This window comes from Apteryx rowi, unplaced genomic scaffold (assembly GCF_003343035.1).
Source record: "Apteryx rowi isolate R43461 unplaced genomic scaffold, aptRow1 scaffold_76, whole genome shotgun sequence".
Taxonomy (NCBI): Eukaryota; Metazoa; Chordata; class Aves; order Apterygiformes; family Apterygidae; genus Apteryx; species Apteryx rowi.
In genome coordinates this window covers 1,677,254-1,697,446 of record NW_020451049.1, presented here as the reverse complement: position 1 = coordinate 1,697,446, position 20,193 = coordinate 1,677,254, and the positions used below count along the sequence as shown (strand labels likewise).

Sequence of the window (20,193 nt, the reverse complement as noted above, 5' to 3'; positions counted from 1 at the left end):
CCCGGCTCCGCCCCCGGCCCGGCCCCGGCCCCGGCCCTGTGGGCTGCCCCAGCCCGTCGGGGCACACTCCCAGGAGGGGTGCCTGGCTTTATCCTGCGTGCCTGGTTTTATTTATGCCTATATTTACTTATATATCTCGGTTTTGACAGGAAAGGTTTCTCAGGTGCCAGGCGGAGTTTCTAGGCAGCGAACCTGGAGTCTGTTAATAAGCCTCGCCAAACTAGCGCATGGTCCAATGCAGAGGGATTTCCAGAGGCCGCGGTGCGCGGGCTTTCACGCAGCGCCTTAAATCACGTAGAGGTGCCTGAGAACGGCTCCCTGCGCGGACAAAACCCACGTAACGTGTCTAACGTGACAAGGGTGGTAACTCAGTCCGCAAGTCTGGCGTGCTAATCCCAGGTGAAAACGGCTAGGCCTGCCTTAACGCCTGCAATTCGATCCTGGCTGGTTTTGCGCGTTACCTCTTGCAAATGAAACATTAGGAAGATCTGGGGTTGTTCTGGGTCTTTGTAGGAAAGCTGGAAAATGCAACATTCAATGAGACATTGACATAATTCTAAGTATATGATGATGAGAGGCGGTTTTATTGGTGTAAAAAGTAGCCACATTGAAAACATTTAAATAAATACTTTTTGAAAATTGTTGATAAATACGGAGTCCAGTTAGACGAAATTCTAATTGCAGTTAGCAGTGATGCCATACTTTATAACCCAGGAATATAAATAAAAGTTCCACTGAAATCAGTTGCGCTGAGATTTCACACTACAAAGCTGAATTTCTGGACATTGAAAGACAAGCCTACTCAAATAAACTAAACTACCCTGCTGTGGCCAGTAGATGGCTGTGTTGTCCCGGCTTCCATATCCTTGCCTCCTATGCGACATAATTCCCAGCCACAAAAAATGTCAGTGGGAACTGTCCTCTATTCCAGTCAGCATCAGGTGTGCTGTATGTAGCATACACAAAGACAAACGTATGCATTTCTTCCCAGATAAACAAATACAGTTTATTTATATTAACATATAAAAATGCACATATACACACACTGACAAATGCATATGCATTGGTGTAGCAGTCTTGGGATGCAGAAGGGACCTTCTTCTTTTAACTCCTTTCAAATATGTTTGTAGCATGGATTTTGACAGCAGCTGCCCATGGCTCTATGATGGGTTGGGTCTTGCTTTGTCATAAAGCATCTCAAAGTCCTTGTGGAGCATGAACACAATTTCACCAACCTTTGCATGGGGTTGTTTATATATGTGCGTGTGAGAAAATTAATATACAACATATATAAGATACTATATAAAATGCTAATAAGATACATAAGATGCTAATACACACCTATGACTTAATTTGTCTGTCAACCATTTAATTAAATATGAGGAAAGGGTTTAAGATTGTTTCCATTACTTGTAACGGTACACTGAAGAGCTGAAGGGGTCAAAGATGGCATTTTGTTGGTTTCCTAAGCAAGTGCTTTTCTTACTYAGTTTAGGCTTGTCCTTAAGTAAGTAGGCCATTTAATAGGTTGTTAAGGCTCTGGCAAAATCATCCATTTTATCAGTGAGAATAATTTATACACTCCTTGGATTCTCTCTATCTGATTAGACAGATGATTTTCTTTGGATCTTCAATAATTAAAATAATTATAAAGGCAGTGCAGGTGCAGGTTTATGCAGGGGCGTTTATGAATTATGACTGGTGCCTCATCCCAGATTAATGTCATGTGAGGTGTCTTGGTTTTATCATGAGGAGGCAGCTATACAGCTGCATATCCCTACACTGGGGCCACAGCTATACCCAGCAATATATATGGTGGTATATATAGTCCTAGAAAACCTCCTCTTCTTATATTTAATACAGATGAACATAGCTGTGGAGGTGATTGTGGGTTATTGAGACAACTGACAACTGATGTTTCTACTGAGTATTTGCCCACCCTCTAGTTTCAGCTGTTTATCTGTTTAGTAACCCTCAATACAGTAGTTCCCTCCTTTCCAAGTACATGCCCAGTCTCCCCTTGTGCCCATGTAAACATTTTGCACCCAGAATATCCTTTGGTAAGGAGTTCCCAAGTCTGATATCTGTCACATGAAAAACCTGCTGCTTTCGTTTTGAAGCTGGCTCCTACTAGCTTCCTTTGCTATTCTCTATTTCTTGTATAAAAATAAAAGACAGACATGAAATAAAAATAAAGAGCCAGCCTGCGCTACCCAGGTTGCTCTTGATTTGGCAGACTTCATGGTGGCCCCTCTGAACCATCCCTTTTCCCAGCTGAAGTGTCCCAGCTGACTCCACTGTTCCCTGCTCCGTGATGTTTCAAGTTTTAATCTTGAGATTTTGGTTTCTTAGGTGACTTAATACAGATTTTAGAAAAAGTTCATTGCTCACTGAGGACACTGGGTGGCACTGGGTGGTTGTCAGCGAAGCCCTGAAGAAACTGCAGTTAGGAACAAGGGTACAGGAAATTAATACATGGAGCTGCTGGTAAAAGCTTAACGCTTAGTGGCCTAGTTAGGGGATATTAGCAAACAATAATAGACTCTATGACTCTGTCACCTGGTAAGGATCACTGCCCATCAGCTCTGTTGCCTAACATACAATTTTTAAGCCTAAACCAGGTTTTGAATTCCTTTGCTCATAAATTATGAAAGGAAAAAAAAATCTTTTGGCCTGAATTGTTATGCTAGGTGGTACTGCTGCAGAAACATAAAGGTTACAGAGTAAAACATAAAGATTAAAGAATATTCTTTCTTTCTTGTTCACAGTTCCAATGCAGGTCTGTCTAAGATTCACAGTGTCCTACAGTGACCCTGAATATATAGGTTTACTTTTATTATGTTAGTGCCATTAATGTTTCAAATTTTGGCTGGTATTTCCCTCCCTATAAGCAGATTTGTGCACTAGTATGGAGCACAGATGATGTGTAAAGGAAATGAACATTTCATTCTCCTACTACCATGATCCTGAATTAATCTTGTTCACAGCTAATCCTGGAAGTCAGGGCRGACATTTGAAAAAAATACGAGAGTTTGTTGTTCCAAATCAAATACAGTTTCCACATATTTTTCTAGGACTTTGCTGACAGTCAGACTTCCTCAGGTTGCTAAAAAGTACAAGCAAAGTATTTCACAGGCCAGGTTTTTATTGTCAAATAGATTACATTTTTGCTATGTTCCCGTTAATGTCACTGAAAATAAGTTCCTATCCAAAACAACAGTATAAACAGTTACCAACAAGTATTTTAGTTTATTGAGARGGTTCTGCTTAGTTTATTGAGGCTTTGGCCTCTCAACTGATTACAAAATATTCAGCAAATATTTGAATTTATTACTTATCTTATTACCATAAATTAGGGCAAATCTTTGTTTAACAAATGGAGTTCACTGCTCTTGTCCTCAAGGTAAAGTAAACATTGCAATCTCTTTTTTGCAGATAGTCTAAAACCCAACCTTTTCTAAAGGAATCAACAGCTGAAAATGATCTCTGTAAATCAGTAAAGAGAGGGAATTTGCAGTGTTGCATCTAATGCCCCCAAATAAGGTACAAACCACCCAAAACTCAATACCGATGTTTAACTGTTCCCAACCTATTGTTTGGGTTTTTTAGCACGTTTCTTAGCTTTCTAGTGTTTTCAGGTATAGCATCATATGTTCAAGTGAGAAACCTTGACTGTGACAAAGCAAGAAAACAATCTTCTGTACTCATGGATTGTATTGGTTTTGTTCCTTTATATTACATTTCTGTTGTTTTTAGAGATATGTTCTCTCTTAATTCCTCAACATTTGAATGAAGTTTAAATAACATCTAAAATGTTATTGCATGTGAAAGCAAGTGTTAAAAGGAAGACTATATGATTTTAAAAAATAAACCCATCAAACCATTATCCAAACCATTAAACAGCTGACTCATGGACCTGAGGTATTTTCAAAAACAGTTAAATGATAGGGCACCTGGATTTTTGGCCTTTTTAATTGTTAAATACTTCTGAAAATTTGTATGTAATTACATTTATAATCAAAATAAGAACAGTGTATTCAAGTAATGAAGCCATATAAAAACTCTGTTATTCTTTGTAGAATTCAAAGGTGTTTCTTCAGAGTCTTTTCATGGCTATATTATGTAGAAAAAGTGCTGGAAAAAATAACCACGAGAACATTAGTCAGAAATCAAAAGGCATTTAGCAGTCATGCATCAGTGTGGTTTCCCTGTGCAGATTTAAAAATACATAATATTCCATTCTTATTTAAGAATACATTCTAGTGGGAGTGAATGGGAAGCGGAAAGCAGTMGAAAGCCTCTCGCGTGCAAAGCAAGTGAGAGCCGATTGTTGCTGACTCAGGAGTTCCCTGGGCCYTTCACTCCCAGAAGTGTGAGGAAGCGTGTTGGCTGGAGAGAGGGGACTATTGAATTGGCAAAAATGTTGCCCTGTACTTTTTGACCAAAATTTAAATACTGAAAGAGAAAGAGAAAGATGACATACAAAACTGTGTTTTTGGTTTTTTTTTCATTTTCACTTTTCTATTTCTGTTTGTAAAGCGGTTGGTTTTCTAGCACACTAGCAGCATAATTTCAATACTACACAGGTTTTTAATCATCTCTATTTCTCATTCTGATTATCAACTCACTCATTGACTGGCCTGGCAAAAGAGACTGTGCACACCAATCTGTATAGCTTAGTAGTAGTGCAAGCAGCAGTAATGTATATTGGTGATGGGTTGCAAAGTAAAATAGACATTTTTTTCGGTATTTACTTTCTTTTCAATATTTATTTTTGGTATTTTTTTTAGTAAGAAAATTCACTTTAGGAGCACCTGAAAAACTGTGCAAATCCGACTGAAGTCCACTGAACTCTTTCAGTTAAACCAATAACAAAGCCCTTCTGGAAATGTTAAAGTATCAGTCTAGCATTTCTGAAATTGTATGTATTGATTGTTCAAGTTTGATTCATAAGGGCACATGAGTATGAGTCATAAAATTTGGAAACAGTTGTTTTTCCAAGACAGTTGTAAGAATGCCCTGGTATTCAGGAACTAATTTACAAATATAAACACATTTCTTTTCCTGTTTTGTATTTCTGAGGAAAGATTTACTATGAATAATAGGAAGGTATTGGATAGTTTCCCAGTGGCTCTTTGACAAGAATAATAATTGACTAATTGAATTACCGCTGCATTTATATGGAGGTATGGAGACAGAGAAGATGAGGGTGTATCTGACGAATAAAATGCTACTCACCTATTGAGCTACATTAACAAGGCTCTTCTAAACAAATAATGATTCACCTTTACTATCTACTCAAAAAATAAATTGCAAGAAAAAAGGTAAACTGCATTTGAGAATTCTTCCTTCTGTCTGTGCTACATTAATCATTCCTAATTTGTTAGCAAATCAGCAAATAAACCTACCAGAAAGATAAAATTGGTCATAAAATCAACACAGTCAAATTATGTTGGGCACATAGCAGAGTACAACTGGATCTCTAGAACATTTGTTTTGGGTCAGCTATTTTGCAGCCAGGACCAACCAAGAGAAAATGTATGTAAGGCAGAAAAATGACTACATAGCCGTTCCACGAAGAATACGTATTGTTTTCAACCTAATGAGAAAGTAGGAATAAATTATTTCTAAATCATGCCCAGTGAAACCGTAGAAGGAAAGAGAAGGAAGCAAAGATATGGAAGGATTAATGACTCAAGGCTAAATCATGACCATGTAATCAGCAAACATTTTGTGAGGTTTAAATATCTGTATCTCCTGCTAAGAAGTACAAGAGGTTGCAACAGAAATACAACTAGACAGCACTTATATAGTATACAGGTATTTGCTAATCATTAAAGAAATGTTTCAAAATGATTCCTTTGTGAATGTAGATCTATAAACTGATCCTAGAAAGTTGCCTAATATAAGCAACTTGCTGAAAATTCCAACTTCTAACCCATTTGTAGGCATAATGATCCTCTTGTTTTCCAAAACCAACTAGCCAATTATCTAGAACAATGAAACTCTAACAATGTCTTTTGTTACCTAAGATATTAATGACTTGAGTAAAAATTGTTGCATTATACATTGAAATTATTTCATTACAACCATCATCATGTTTTAATTGTAAGATAGACATTTTATCTCAAGATTAACTAATAGCTATCACTGGCAGTACTGACTTTTACCATCTTTTCTGAATCCTGAAATTCCTGCCTAGGAATGCAAGACCAAATTTTCTATGCTCTGCTGCCAAGTACAGTTCTGAAAGAGTCTCAAACCTATATGTACTGCTATTAGTGAAAAAAGGAAAGGGTATGTTCTGGACACTGTTAAGGGATAAAAGATACCGGAGTTGTGTTATGTGGTTCACCTATCGTGTCGTGAACATTGTGTGCCCATCTGTGCTCTTGAGTGCATGTTTGTGGTTGAAGTTTGTCCAGTTATTTTGGGAAGTTCATGCCAGTGACCTACTTACACTATAAAATCTTATCTCATGGAAGCCCGGTGGTGCACAGCCGCTGAAATTGTGTCTCCAGGACCCTCTGGCCCCAGCAGCAGCCTCGCTCCAGCAGATGACCTGCAGCCTTCGAAGCAGTAAAGCAAGCTCAAGCAATGTGTGAGCAGCAGCGGCAGGGAGATTCTCTCTAAGCTCGGTGGGACCTGATGGTCCTTTCCTGAGTCCATGTTAACAGCTCCAATGAAGCAATGATAGAAAACACTACAAGATCAGGTTGACTTTTTATCCATTTTTATTTATTTCATCTTCATTATGTAGGAAGCAGAACCAACCAATGCAAGATTTGGAAGCATAGACTTCTAGGGTCACCCCTTGGAAAGGATTTATGGCAGGCAGGCAGCTGACTCACTGGTCATCAGTACAGTCACTGAAGAGTTGGTTCTCCCATTCACAGTGCTTCAGCTTCCACTTAAATGTCCCATAAGTTTGATTTTTAGTATCATAAATGCTCATATATGATTCTGGTAGTGTGTGGTTGGATCCTCAAACATGATGGGAACTTTCCAGTTGGCAGATGAAAAGATGATATACTGGCCAGGGACTCTGCATGTTTCACAACATAATCGTATCTAATTTCATAATAATATAACATCTAACTTTTATACTGTGCTTTCTTTTCTGTGTCTTTTAAAAAGCTTGCAAAGAAAGCTGAAGATCAATACGCCTGTACAGAGGTGAAGTCATTTGCCCATAATCACAAAGCCAGCTGGTAACAGATCTAGTAACGACACTCAGCATTCCTGAGACCCAGTCCCACCTTTCTTCTCATCATTTGGTCAACCATGCACTGAAGTCAAAAGCCTCAGTCAACACTGCCCCATCACTCGTGATATTGCATAGGCACAAATGCAGGCTTTCTCTGAAGAAGCTCTAGCCTAAAGAGAAGATTTAGGTGCAGAACATGATTAGAAAGATATTAACACTGGTATTTTACAGAGAGTGCCCAGAAGCACATACAGAAAATAATTTGCCTGGGATAAAGTCTGTAGCAGAACAGGGAACCTGTCACCAGTCCTCTAGGTGTATTGAATGAGGCAGAGTACAAATGTAAACTCAGTCAGCCTCTGCCTCCAGGGAGGCAACAATTTTATCTAGAAGCAATATGTTTCTGCAAACACTAGTTCCAGACTTGTGGCAATTGGAAAGGAAACCTTCCTGATCCTGATACTGACAACATTAGTTCCCCGCAAGGAAGCTTTGATCAAAGTTGTTCAAACAGACCCCTTGGACTGAGGGATGGAAAAGAGCCACATTTTCATTGCCTGTGAGAAGCACCATGGGCTTCTTTTTCCAGATATGGCACTGCCCAGTGTGAGTTCATATCTTTCTCTGCCTCAGTTTTGTCATTTGCAAAATAGGGAGAATGATGGTCCCCTTTGCAAAGCATGTTGAGATCTGCTGAGGAAAAGTACTACATAGCAGCAAATTATTCTTTGCATTTATTAGGCTATTGATCGGTTAGTATTGATAGTATACTGATAGTTTGGATAGATTGCATTTGCTAGGCTATTGGTAGTTCTTACACATAATTCAGAGGGTTAGTGTGCCCTTATGCTCATTAAATAAAACTTTCATCAGGCCCCATTCCAAAAACATGTGCGAGTTTTCTTACTCCCATGTTAGTGGAAGTGGAGTCTCCGTGCCCTGTTTCACCTTTCTGCCTGTCTTAAGACCACCTGGCTGGAACAGAGATAAGGTGGGTGAGTGGGAAGCAGGTTCTGAAAATGGGAGGAGGAGGAGATGTGTGCAAATTCCAGGAATTTACCTCAACCCCCCACCCCGCCTCTTCCCGCTACCTCCCAGTGCCCACCCCCAGCTCCAGCCTGCTCCGTTAAACTGCTGCTCTGATGTGCCGAGGACCATAAAGGCGCTGCCCGAGGCGTGGGGTTGAACGTTTTTGGCTGCTGCCTGCACTTGCCCAGAGCAGCTGGCAGCGTGCGGTGGGGTGGACGCGATGGTGCTCAAGTTGGGCAGCTGGGCGCCTCTGGGGCCTCTCTTCTCCCTGCTCTTTTCGACTAGCATGGCGGTAAGTGGAGATAGAGAGTGTTAGGAAACACGTCCGTGCCGAAAATGCTGTCAGAGAAAAATCACTGAAAATGATCTCCTTTCTTCTCTTCAGTACATTGCTACCAGAGAAAACTGCTGCATATTAGATGAGCGATTTGTAAGTATCTGAATATTTTTCTTCTGTGTTAAGAGGCTAACTAACACTTTGCCGCACTGATTATGCTTTTGTATGCATTTGTAGCTTTATTTGAGCCTCGTTGCTATTTTTTATGCTTGCTAAATGCTCTGTGCTTTAGACCCATTATTAATAGCAGTACGCATTTGTTAAAAATGCACAGGAAGTTGCACCATTGATAAGAGCATGTATCAAGAAGACACTAAAAGTAATAGCATGCACTATTTTCTGTTATGTGTGTGTATGTATACATGTGAAACTAAATTGTCCCTATAAATTCAAATACTGCAGACAAAGTGGCAAATGCCTACCCTTTTTTGTCCACAATCATTTGTATAAACGGTGACTGCAAGTTTTCCTGCCCAAATGTTCTGCTGTTTTTTTTTTTCTCCTGAAACATTATCAATTATTATTCTTTCCTCTTTAGGGTAGCTATTGCCCAACTACCTGTGGCATTGCAGATTTCTTTAATAAATACCATCTCACTATGGATAATGAACTGCAGGAAATTGAGAGAGTTTTGCAGCAAATCATTAACTCCACAGTATCAACAGAGCAATTGATTCAACACATCCAAACCATCAGTCCTCCTGAGAAGCAGACACTTCCAAGTGAGAATATAAAAATAACTACGCCATTGAAAAAATTTCATTTATGCAGTTTGCTTGTTTTTTTCATTTGCTTAATTAGTTACATTAATTTTACATCTTTACCTGTTTTACAGATTCAGTTGATGGATTTACTCAAAAGTCCAGGAAAATAATCGAAGAAATTATCAGATATGAAAACACTATTTCGTCTCATGAAAGTACTATACAGTAGGTATCTTCCACCTTTTGTATCACAGTCCAGATCATTTCCTTTCTCTTCTTTTATCAACTGTAGTTAAGGCTTTCTCAGAAAGATTTTCTGTGCTCATGTGGCCATTATGCCCACATTATTAATAGCTGCCTTGCAAGCCACAATGTGGATCTGATATTGCATTCTTTGCTCATCTACATAACCCTTTAATTGTGCAAGAAATGCAAGATGAGAATCTTATGAAGGCTGGCAAACTTTTTATTTATGTTTCATTTGCTATGCCAAATATTCATACCAGTTTTGTCATGAAATTTGGAGATTTTATTAACGTGAGTTTGTGCTGTAATGCAGAGTGTATTGAATATCTGTACAATCACTGACCCTGGCTAATTTTGCTGCATATATCCATGCAAATTGGCTCTTCATTCCACTGATATAAATCATAAGTAACAGTGACATTCTTTTGTAAATCGACTTTGTAAGTTAAGATTGAAAAGATCATTAACTTGTCTAAATGTTAATGATACATTTTTTGACCTGACTGTAGCAATATCTCCCCTTCTCTATAACATATCAATGATGACTTAGGCCCTCTGACTTTTGCATCAGTTTATTTGCATAATCTATGTTTCACAAATGTRTCCATAATTAAAAAGCATAATTTATCATCTACTTCAGGAGAACAAAGAAAAACTTTCAATAGAGTTATATTCATGTATTAATTACTGGTTTGAGCTTTGCTGATTAGGGAGACAAAGTCAAGTCAAATTTGGCGTAAGATCAAGCGCATGCTTTCCTGTTTCAGCCAGTTGGGAACGAAGTATTGAATACAGGGCAGGAACAAGTCACAGCAAAGATAAAGGAAATGAGGAACCTTTTTTCTCGTGGTAATCTAACAACAGAAAAAATTACAGCCTTTGGAATAGAATTTTGTATTAAAAAATTATGCCTATGTGAAAGTTAAATTCCATATACTTATTGGCATATGTATTTACACAGGGCAAGTGGGTGGCAAGCTCTAATCTCACTGCTTGGGAGATCATAAGGAGGACAGAGCCTACTGATACTTGAACAGCCTGCTGAGAGGCAAACTGGAATAGTGGTGCTTGCACTTGGGTGAGCTTGCTACTCAATCGTGCTTGGTACTCACTCGCAGCCCGTGAAAACCATGAGAAGAAAGGGGCCAGGGAATGGCAGGGCATAGGCTGAATCTTTTGCACCAAACAATAGCTGACAGTGGAAAATTCATTTTCTTGCAGAGCACTAGCTGAGGGGAGCTGAGGGCTGTAACGCCTGCTCTGCTGCTTGTAGAGGAATGCAATGGCACTTCTCTGCCTGGTGGTAAATGCAGAGGCTGCTTTCCTTTCTTTAGRGGTACCTCAACTTTAAATACCAGTGCTAAGAAAGGCAGCCGTTTTGGAAGAGCATGCCAGATAAGTAAGGCATGTGTGTGTTGGAAAATGTTTATTATTGTCAGTAAGAAACAGCTGAAGCAACAAGCCATTTTTATGTCTTTCCAGACAGTTGACAGATTTACATATAACGAACAGCAACAAGATCTCACTACTAAGACAGAAGATTGCTCAGCTTGAAACACACTGTCAGGAGCCATGCAAAGATACTGCTGAAATAGAGGAGACAACTGGAAGAGGTGCACAAAATACTTCTTGTATGGTGGAGGGATAATTCAGTTACAAGTACTGCCAGTAGGCATCATCGTGCTGAGTTATTTGTAATCCTGCGGGCCACAGACTTCTGCAAAGATGTATGAGATTGCAAGCTATGCCACTTGCACTTGGATCAGCATGAGCRATAGGTAGATGCTCTGCAAAAACGACATTCAGTTGGAACAGAAGTCGTACTTGATCCTTTGGCCTAGTTAGCCAAAATATGACCAGCCCAAAATGTATGCTGTACACCAGGGAGGGGAGGAGAGTTTCTGTGGACATAGGAAAAACAGAACTATCATTGTCACATTTCTGCAGTCACCTGAAGAAAATGTAATTATTCCATTAGCACCAAACGTGCCGTTTTTGTTGCTGTAGAAATTAATGCAATGATTGCATTTTACATTTAAGTTGCTTAAACTGTATGTGAAACTGAAGTCCTGCTCATCTTACACAAGTCCTGTGAACTTCAGTAGGATTTTTATGGTTAAAGGGTGTAGACTGAATAGCTAACTTTGCAACGATGATATTTAGATGAATTCTAATTCTTGCACTAGGAAAGTTATAAGATCAAATAAATATGAAGACAGAACAGTAGCTAAATTAATAACAATCCTTTGAATATCTTTACTGCAGATTGTCAAGATATTGCAAATAAAGGTGCCAGAAAAAGCGGTCTTTACTTCATCAAGCCTCAAAAAGCCAAGCAGATGTTCCTAGTCTACTGTGAGATTGACTCATACGGCAATGGGTGGACAGTRTTACAGAGGGTAGGTCAGTTGTTTAGTAACAGGAGCAAGCTTATTGCTTCAGCACTGTGTTAATTTACTTACACATGATACATAACATTTTTGTTGAGACTTTTTTTTTCCCCCCCAGAGACTGGATGGGAGCCAGGACTTCAGGAAAAATTGGGATCAGTACAAGGAAGGATTTGGACATCTGTCTCCAGATGACAGCACAGAGTTCTGGCTGGGCAATGAAAAGATTCATTTAATAACTACACAGTCTACTCTGCCATATGCCTTACGAATAGAACTGGAGGACTGGASTGGCAAAAAAGGGTATCTGCTAATGAAGCTTATGAAAGTGACAGCTTAAAACACACTGTTGTGTCAATTCATATAGATTTCTGAAAAAATGATGGTGCCCTTAGGTCTGCTAATACATGCATAGGAAACTTCATCAGTTCCTGAATCCACAGCTGTGACTGTAGTCGCTGCATGTGACTTGCTGCCAGACGTGTGTGTGTCTGAAGGCCGTGCACTGGCAGCCCTAGTTTATTTAGCAGAATGAATCTGTTTCTTCCCTTCAGAGTTTCTTCACATCTTATATATAATGGTTAGGTTGTTTCCGTTTTCCAGGAAGTTAGCAGGGCGTGCTATCTTTGCTATTTCTTGAGATATCTATTCCTTTCTCCAACTGTGAATTTCCTCATGAGCTAAGTAAGCCTAAACAGTATGAGCCTGGGCTATATATATGCATATATAACATAGATCTCTGGTACATCACTGAGTTGTAGTCAGAAAACATGTCTAATGCTGGAGCACAAAAATTGGTTAGACATATTTCATTGAAGTGAGGTATGCAATCTTACAAAGAACAACCTCTTTTCAAAATTACATGCTAGGATGGCAGAAATGCCTTTCCTGAAATGCATTGCCTATGTATTTTTCAGTCATGAATGTGGGAGTGCAATGTGCTCACATTCACCATTATTCTTTGTTAACAGCACTGCTGACTATGCTGTATTCAAAGTCGGAAGTGAAGAAGACAAATACCGAATGACCTATGCCTACTTTATTGGTGGTGAAGCTGGGGATGCCTTTGATGGCTTTGATTTTGGAGCTGCAAGTGACAAAGCGTCTACCTACCATAATGGCATGCAGTTCAGTACCTATGATAACGACAACGATAGGTTTGAAGGCAACTGTGCTGCGGAAGATGGATCTGGATGGTGGATGAATAAATGTCACGCTGGCCACCTCAATGGCAAATACTATATAGGTAAAACATCTTCTAAATACCTATTTTTATGTAGAAAAAGTAACCCAGCAGTTCTACACCACATTCCAATGACAAAGAAAAATGTGTCACTTCCATTATGTRTGTGTAGCCATCTGGTTTCCCCAAAGCTGGCATCRCTCATTCTTAGCAATAGCTGTTAATAGTAACACCAGTAGTAGGAACTTCTGGCTGTCTTCCAGTCTAAAGTGAGAAAATCAGTCCTGACAGGAGCAAACTGGTGGGATAGGGGCAGGGAGCAGGACCTGCTGGTGTGCCCAAGAGGTGTCAAGCACCAGAAAGATGCACAGACACATTAATCATTTCAGAAACCAATTAAATATTTTGCTGCAACTACTATTTTTAGATGGTGTGTACACATCTGAAGATGCTGGTCCAGCTGGATATGACAATGGGATTATCTGGGTAACGTGGCGTAGTCAGTGGTACTCCATGAAGAAAACTGCAATGAAAATCATCCCATTCAACAGACTGTCAGTAGATGGACAGCAGCACAACTTAGGCAACACCAAACAGGTTCGACCACAGGGCTGAGGAGATATGTAAAATGACAACCTAACAGAGTTATTGTTTCAAATTATAGAACATATACAGTTGAAGTGTTAAGCCCACTATATCTAAGAGAAGTCAGCTTTGTTTACCATTTTGTCACAGAAATACTTGTAGTTTTGTTTTAGTATACCTACCTCATTACTGTTTCTTTTAACTGACAAATAAAAGGATAGTCTTATGATCAGAAATAATTCTTTGCCTTCATATATTTTAAATGCTACATTTTTAATTTCCAACTAATATAAATATGTATGAACACTATCAGCATGTCATCATAGCCCTGTATATTCCATCCTTCTTTCAGAAGAAAATTATAATGCTCTCTTTTTTTTTTTCTGTTGTAGGTTGGAGATGCATAAATAGACAATTTAACAAAGACTTACCTGAACAGGGAAAACAAATCTTATACCTGTGGGACACAGAACTTACCTAACCTTCTTCAGTTCTGTTTTGACCGTAAAACACCTTTGACTGTAAAATGTCCAAGCCTTTTTCTTGTGCAGGCCATTACTTACCTCTGTACATTGTTATTTTTTCTGTATCAATTTTCAATAAGTTTCTGATTGTTACAAAATTCTGAACTTGCTTTTTGTGTTYTACTGTTGGCCAAGCAAAGCTAAGTAAACATTATCATGGTTGGAAGGTTACTCTGATCAGATCTGTTTGATTCACTTATTCCTGAATTGCACACCAGTAGTTTCTGCTGTTTTTTTAGAGGTGTGTGTTGGAGCTATTTCTCCATAAAATGTTGCTCATTTCCAAAAGTTTTCATTCTACTTGCTGATGGAATTGTTGATTTGTGGCACAGATGAAAACAGCAAGTTGGAAGGGGCCTAGTTTACTTCTGAAGGCCACTTAATTGAGCTTACCATCAAATAATGCATACATTTTCAATCAGTATATGTTAGGAAGTATCCTATCAATGACCAAGAACACATATTTTACTCCAGAGCATAGAAATTAGCAAGTTTCTCAGACAGTAATCAGAATAAAAGTCGCAAGTTTGGTTCGCTACCTGGTGCATAGTACTATACTAAATCACTATAGTAGTACTATACTATACAACTGTTATTCCTGAATACTGCTTTTTTATCATAAATATTTAAAAATAAATAGAATTTGACATTTTTAGTGTTAGACCAAAAAATGTTCACGTTTCTGCTAGCAATTCATTGTATTTTACTTGCATTCTCTTTTTTTTAATATGATAATTCATTCACGACAAAGAAGTAATACCATGTAATTCACATGAGCAAACTCACAGCACAGATCAAGAACACCAAAGAAATTTCTGGGTAAGAGATGCATTAGCAAATCAAATTAGGTCTGTAGATAAATTGCTAGACAAAAAGTATATTCAGAACTAGAATAGAGAAGCTGTTATACTTTTCAAAGCATCAAGTTGATACACTAAGTGTAATATATACACTAAGAAATAAATATGAAGTGTTTCCCAATCTTCATTGTTAGCTACTATTGAGAGGCCAGAAGTTTGCCTGGTATTTCTGAACAGCACATTGGAATGGCTTATTTTAAAGACAGGGTGATGTTACACTAATAAGACATATCTTAAAGGCAATTTAAGCCATTTTGGCACTCTTCCAGTTCTGGTGTCCAAGGTGAATAGATAGGCTGTGGCTGAGCCTTCTTCCTTGGATCTCCTCAGAGTCTCCTCAGCACAACAAGCTGCTGTCCTTGCATCATTTTTACTGAGGTTGTTTTGACTTGACTGAATTTTACCCTTAAGCTGAAGTGTAAGAGAAAGGCAGATTTCTCAGGAATTTGTCAGAAGATGATACAAGCCATTGCTAACAAAGGGCTAGCATTGACTTAGCAACTGTTTGGGTGAGGGACAAGAAGGACACAACTGGCCCACCATGTTTGCATGCTGTTGCATCTGTTCTGTTGCATCCATGCACCCAGCCACACTGCGTGGTTCAGTGCCAGGCCAGACACCCAGGTCCTCACCAAGCAGAGCACCATCTTCCTGAATGTTTTATGTAGTGAGGCCTCTTCCATGGTTCCTTGCAGTTGAAGAGAAATGTGTAGAGAGGCATGTGGGAAGGATGGGGAGCTGGGAGCTGGCAGGCCTGGAGTCTGAGCCCGGTTCTGCAAATAGCCAGTYGAGTGGCACTGGCCAAGTCACTTCCCCTTTCTGTTTTCAGTTTATCCCACCTCTGACATGACTTTAAGGTTGGGGTTGTTTGTATATTTGCAACAAAGGAATTGAAAAGTACTCCTTTCATCTCTGCCACTTTGACTTATATGTCCAGATTCCTCTAGGTCTAAACTGTGTCTCTTCCAGTTTAGCTTTTGGTTGCAATTATTTATTTGATGAGAATCTGCCTTAACCACACACGTTTCTTTGATGTGGGCTGTCATTTTATGGGTTCTTTGCAAGAACTAAGCTTGGTTTATTCTCCCAGTTGATGTGTTTATTGGTGTCTTAAGGTCTCACAAATAATTTTGAGTTTCTTTGGAGAAAACTATTTGCTCCAGCAGTCTGGAAAGGCAGATCTGTTGAATGCAAGAAGCCTGATCTTTCACAGCCTTCCTATGCCAGAGCTCGTAAGAGAGTCTGTAGGATCACAGCCTACAGTTATATTCCCTGGGTCCTAATGGAGACTGGCAAGAATCATGGTTTTCGAGACCCTTTTCACTGTTATGGCCCCTGTAGCTATCAGAAAGGAGTCTGAAAAGATCCGTTTCTTCTGAATCTCAGAGAACTTTTGCCTCAGTGCAGTTTTTTGCAAGTAAATACATTGCATTTTGACTTAATGTCCCTAATTTGTATTCTGAAAGGTCTTGTTTCTCTTTTCTAAATCTTTCTAAATCTGTCTTTATTGTAGATCACTCTCAGAACACAGCCTATAGTGAAAGCCCTTTGTACTTATAACAAGCCTGTCCCCCTCTGAGTTTATAAAAGTTCATTATAGGATTTGGTAGCTACAATGAGCTTGCCTTTCTTTCACACCTTGTGCTTGCAATCACTCTTCCTATTTGCCAAGGATCACTGTAGCATCAAACAGGAATCAAGAGCAGAAATATTCTCTCTTTTGCATGCTCAATGCTCCTTCTAACAGGAAGCAGATCACCCCAAAACAACAAAAAAAAAGGTGAATGAGGAAGTGATACATGCAGAAAGAGGCAAATAAGGTGGACAGAGTAGCGGACTTGCTGGGTAAGGAAATTAGGACTGAGAGAGGAGAGAGAAGGGACTTACTAGTACTGACTGGTGTGCCAGTGGGAGCAGGCAAGAAGACAGACTAGAGGAAAAGGATGGTGCAAAGCAGAAAAACATTGACATTGACTTAGGTGCTGATGGGAAGCTGAAGCCTCCAGGGCTGTTGGATGCAGAGATGTGGGACCAGATGCTGATACTGGCTGGTAACAAATCCAAAAGAGATAAGTAGGCTGAGGAACACGTGAAGAGAAACTGGAGCTGAGAGCTGGGCCTGAAGGAGGACTGAAACTAAGACACGGAATCCAGAGGAGGGGCAGGAACCAACAGATGAGAGGAGGATAAGGCACCTCTAGGAAACTGGTAATGAGGATTGATGATAGAAGAGGAGACAGGGACAGTGCTGAGTCAACAAGAGCTGGCTGCCATCTAGGACACATAAATCAGAATTAAATCCCAACCTCTCAACTATTGCTGTGATGACCTTCCAAGAGCAAGGCAGCTTGACTAGCAAACTGCACCCCTGTCCTTTAATCATGAATTAAAGTTAAACCCAAAGTTTATCTAGCTCTTAGCCTTTTAAAAGACTAAAGCCTTTTAAACAAACATACGGAGAAGTGACTGGATGATTGCAACATGAAAGCAAAGGTACAGGCTGAAGGTCAGGCCCAGATCCAGATCTTACCTGGAGAGACTGAGACTCTTTTACCTCAGCTTCAGTCAGCAATCCCCTTCAAATGAAGCAGGAGAGCTTTCTTAACTTACCTAATGTTTATGATTGGTTACTGGCTTTTTCCAGTCCTTCTAGCCTCTGGTGACTGAGTTTTACTTGGATCTGAGCCTAAGTGAGTGTTCTATGTTTGAAGGTCACCAGAGAATTTATCCTTCCAGCAGGGTCAGAGGAGGCCTGGCACATTTTACTACAGCATCCAGTCTTACACTGGCAGCCTGTATGCGTGGAACCAGCTAGCAAGTTGTCTTATCCTCTGCTAGTGTGGTTGATATGCTCAAATTGCAAGCACCCGGGCATCCACAGAATGGTATTGATTTTCGTTTTCTTCTATATCCTTCATTCTTTTAAAGCCTTATAAATTACAGACAAAAATAGAGAGTGTTAAAGATCACACAATCAAGCTCTTAGGAAGTTGGAAAAAGCCAGAACTAAGGTGAGACATGCCGCCTGAATTATGCTTATTTATCCATTATGGTTCAGTCTTAAAGATGTAATCACCTAGTCTTTTTTTCCCATTGCATACTTGCCTAACCAGGTTTGAGACTGGAAACTGGTTGCAAGATAAGTAAAGGATGCTTTTGATTGGAATACATGTAGTGAGTAAGAGCAGGCAGGGCCCAATTGTCTCTTACTCATAGCTGAAGGTTACCCTGCAGAATTAGATAGCATTCCTGCCCTTGTCACCATGTTTCTGTGGGACCACAGGCAAGTCGCTCAGGCTTTTCAGAGCTGGCTGCTGGATATTCCTTAGAGACCCTAGAGCTAAGCACAGAGATATAGCTGTTGTCATTGTGATCTGCAGATGTAGCATGCTCTGAAGTCTCAGAATATCAAAATCGATCCCCCAAATTAATACCTACTTTCAAACTTAGCCTTTCTCTTTCTTCTATAAAGCACTGAGATAGCTGAGTGATGAGCACCACAGGGAAATCCTTGAGGTTTTAAACGGTCTGCAGAGCATGAAAAGAAAATACAGCTTTGGGCATCTGCTCCTTCATGGAGCACCAGCCATGCTAACTGTGATCAGAAGGAGGGAGTGATTATGTGGGAAAAACATCACATGTGATCATGTGATAGAGCATAGTACCCTAATGCATACACAACGAGGGCACGTAAAGGTTGTATGGGCAGTTCTATATCTATTTGTTACTACGGAGGGCCTGAAGTTGAGATCTCTGAGTGGAGTTTTGTGTCTGATGTGGAAGCTGAGTAGGAGCTTGCTGGCTTGAGTGGGAGACTTTCCGTGGACTCCCATAGATTTTGGGCAAAGCCCTTATTACTCTGCTCTGTAAAATAATCAGTCCTAATCCTGTAATATTTTCTCTCATTGTCATTGTTCCCTCCTTTAAGCATTTTATTGTTCTCTAAGCTTTTTATAATTCATTTGTAGTACTGTTACAACAGAATGAACAAAACTGCATAGGTCTTGGAGTGGGGAGGCAGGTCTGATCCTGCCAGTGCTGAAGTTAGCAGTGGGGCATTTTGGTGTGTAAGTACCTGATGTGCTTTCAGTTAAGGAGCTGCCTTATGTACATTTATCAAAAACACAGCCCTGGCTAGCTGCTGATCTTCAAGCTGAGCAGAGGTAATCTGGTGTCTGGAGATTTGTTGCCAAACCTAGCTGGGCTGTTTTGTTGCTGAAATCAGAAGAGGTTGGTTGCATCACAGCATTACCAGCACTGCATGGGATTTAACAGAAGACTTTACAGAGCATGCTGTAGGGAATGGAGATGAATGAAACATCTTGTTTCAGAATGTGCGGCAGATAAGATTAAGCATAAAATAAAACAGAAACTCCTTGTCATGCAAAACCAGATCCTGGTGGTGTACGTGTAAATCAGTGATGTAAATCAGTGTAGCACAATTCTTTTGAGCCCTTCTGCTTTCTGCTACCTGGAGGAATGACTCATTATTTCTGAGATCAGCATAAGTTCTCTTAAGTTTAAAAGGCTTTTCCTAGGTAAGAGAACAGGGCCAGCATGAAATACAAGGCCAAAAATGGGAGGAAACAAATGATTCAGTCTAACTTCAGTGAGCTTTATGGGGAGAGGGATCAAGCATTTTGAAGGCAGAAAACAAGAAGAAAAGCAGAAGCAGAGGAAAGGAGGATAAAAGAAAACGTAAGAGACTGCTGGAATGGATCCAAAGCTACAATCAATTATTTTGGACTAATTATGTCCTACAATGCTAGAGTCGAGTTTAAAAACACCACTCTAGGTCAGACTATGATATAATGTTGCAACCCTTGGATGATGGCGAGTTTTGTGAATTTGATGCTGTTTTAAAAATCCAAGCAACAGTTTTGTTCTTTCAGCTGATTAGTCCCTCATGTGCCCAAGCAATGGYTTGCTTGCTCATTTCTGCTCATAGTGGTGGCAACTTATGAGAAGGGCAGCAGCTTCAAGTGTTTGACAGTCAAGTGCAATATTCCCCAGTAATCATASGGTTTGTTAGAGAGCTCACAGCAGCAGCAGTAGTACATTATCAAGTGCCACCTACAAAATACATGATCCCTTTAAGAAGATTTGAATATCCTTTACATTTGTTCTG

The 20,193-nt window shown here is 39.7% G+C and overlaps 1 protein-coding gene across 1 annotated transcript; it reads left to right on the top strand.

Annotated features, from left to right (window-relative positions):
- The first annotated feature begins 8,456 nt into the window (after window positions 1-8,456).
- On the top strand, window positions 8,457-13,711 carry FGG (fibrinogen gamma chain). The gene is made up of 9 exons (XM_026088253.1): window positions 8,457-8,528; window positions 8,622-8,666; window positions 9,112-9,295; window positions 9,409-9,502; window positions 11,006-11,136; window positions 11,789-11,922; window positions 12,032-12,216; window positions 12,885-13,159; window positions 13,524-13,711. The coding sequence occupies exons 1-9, from the start codon at window positions 8,457-8,459 to the stop codon at window positions 13,709-13,711; spliced, it is 1,308 nt and encodes a 435-aa protein (XP_025944038.1).
- Window positions 13,712-20,193: the final 6,482 nt, after the last annotated feature.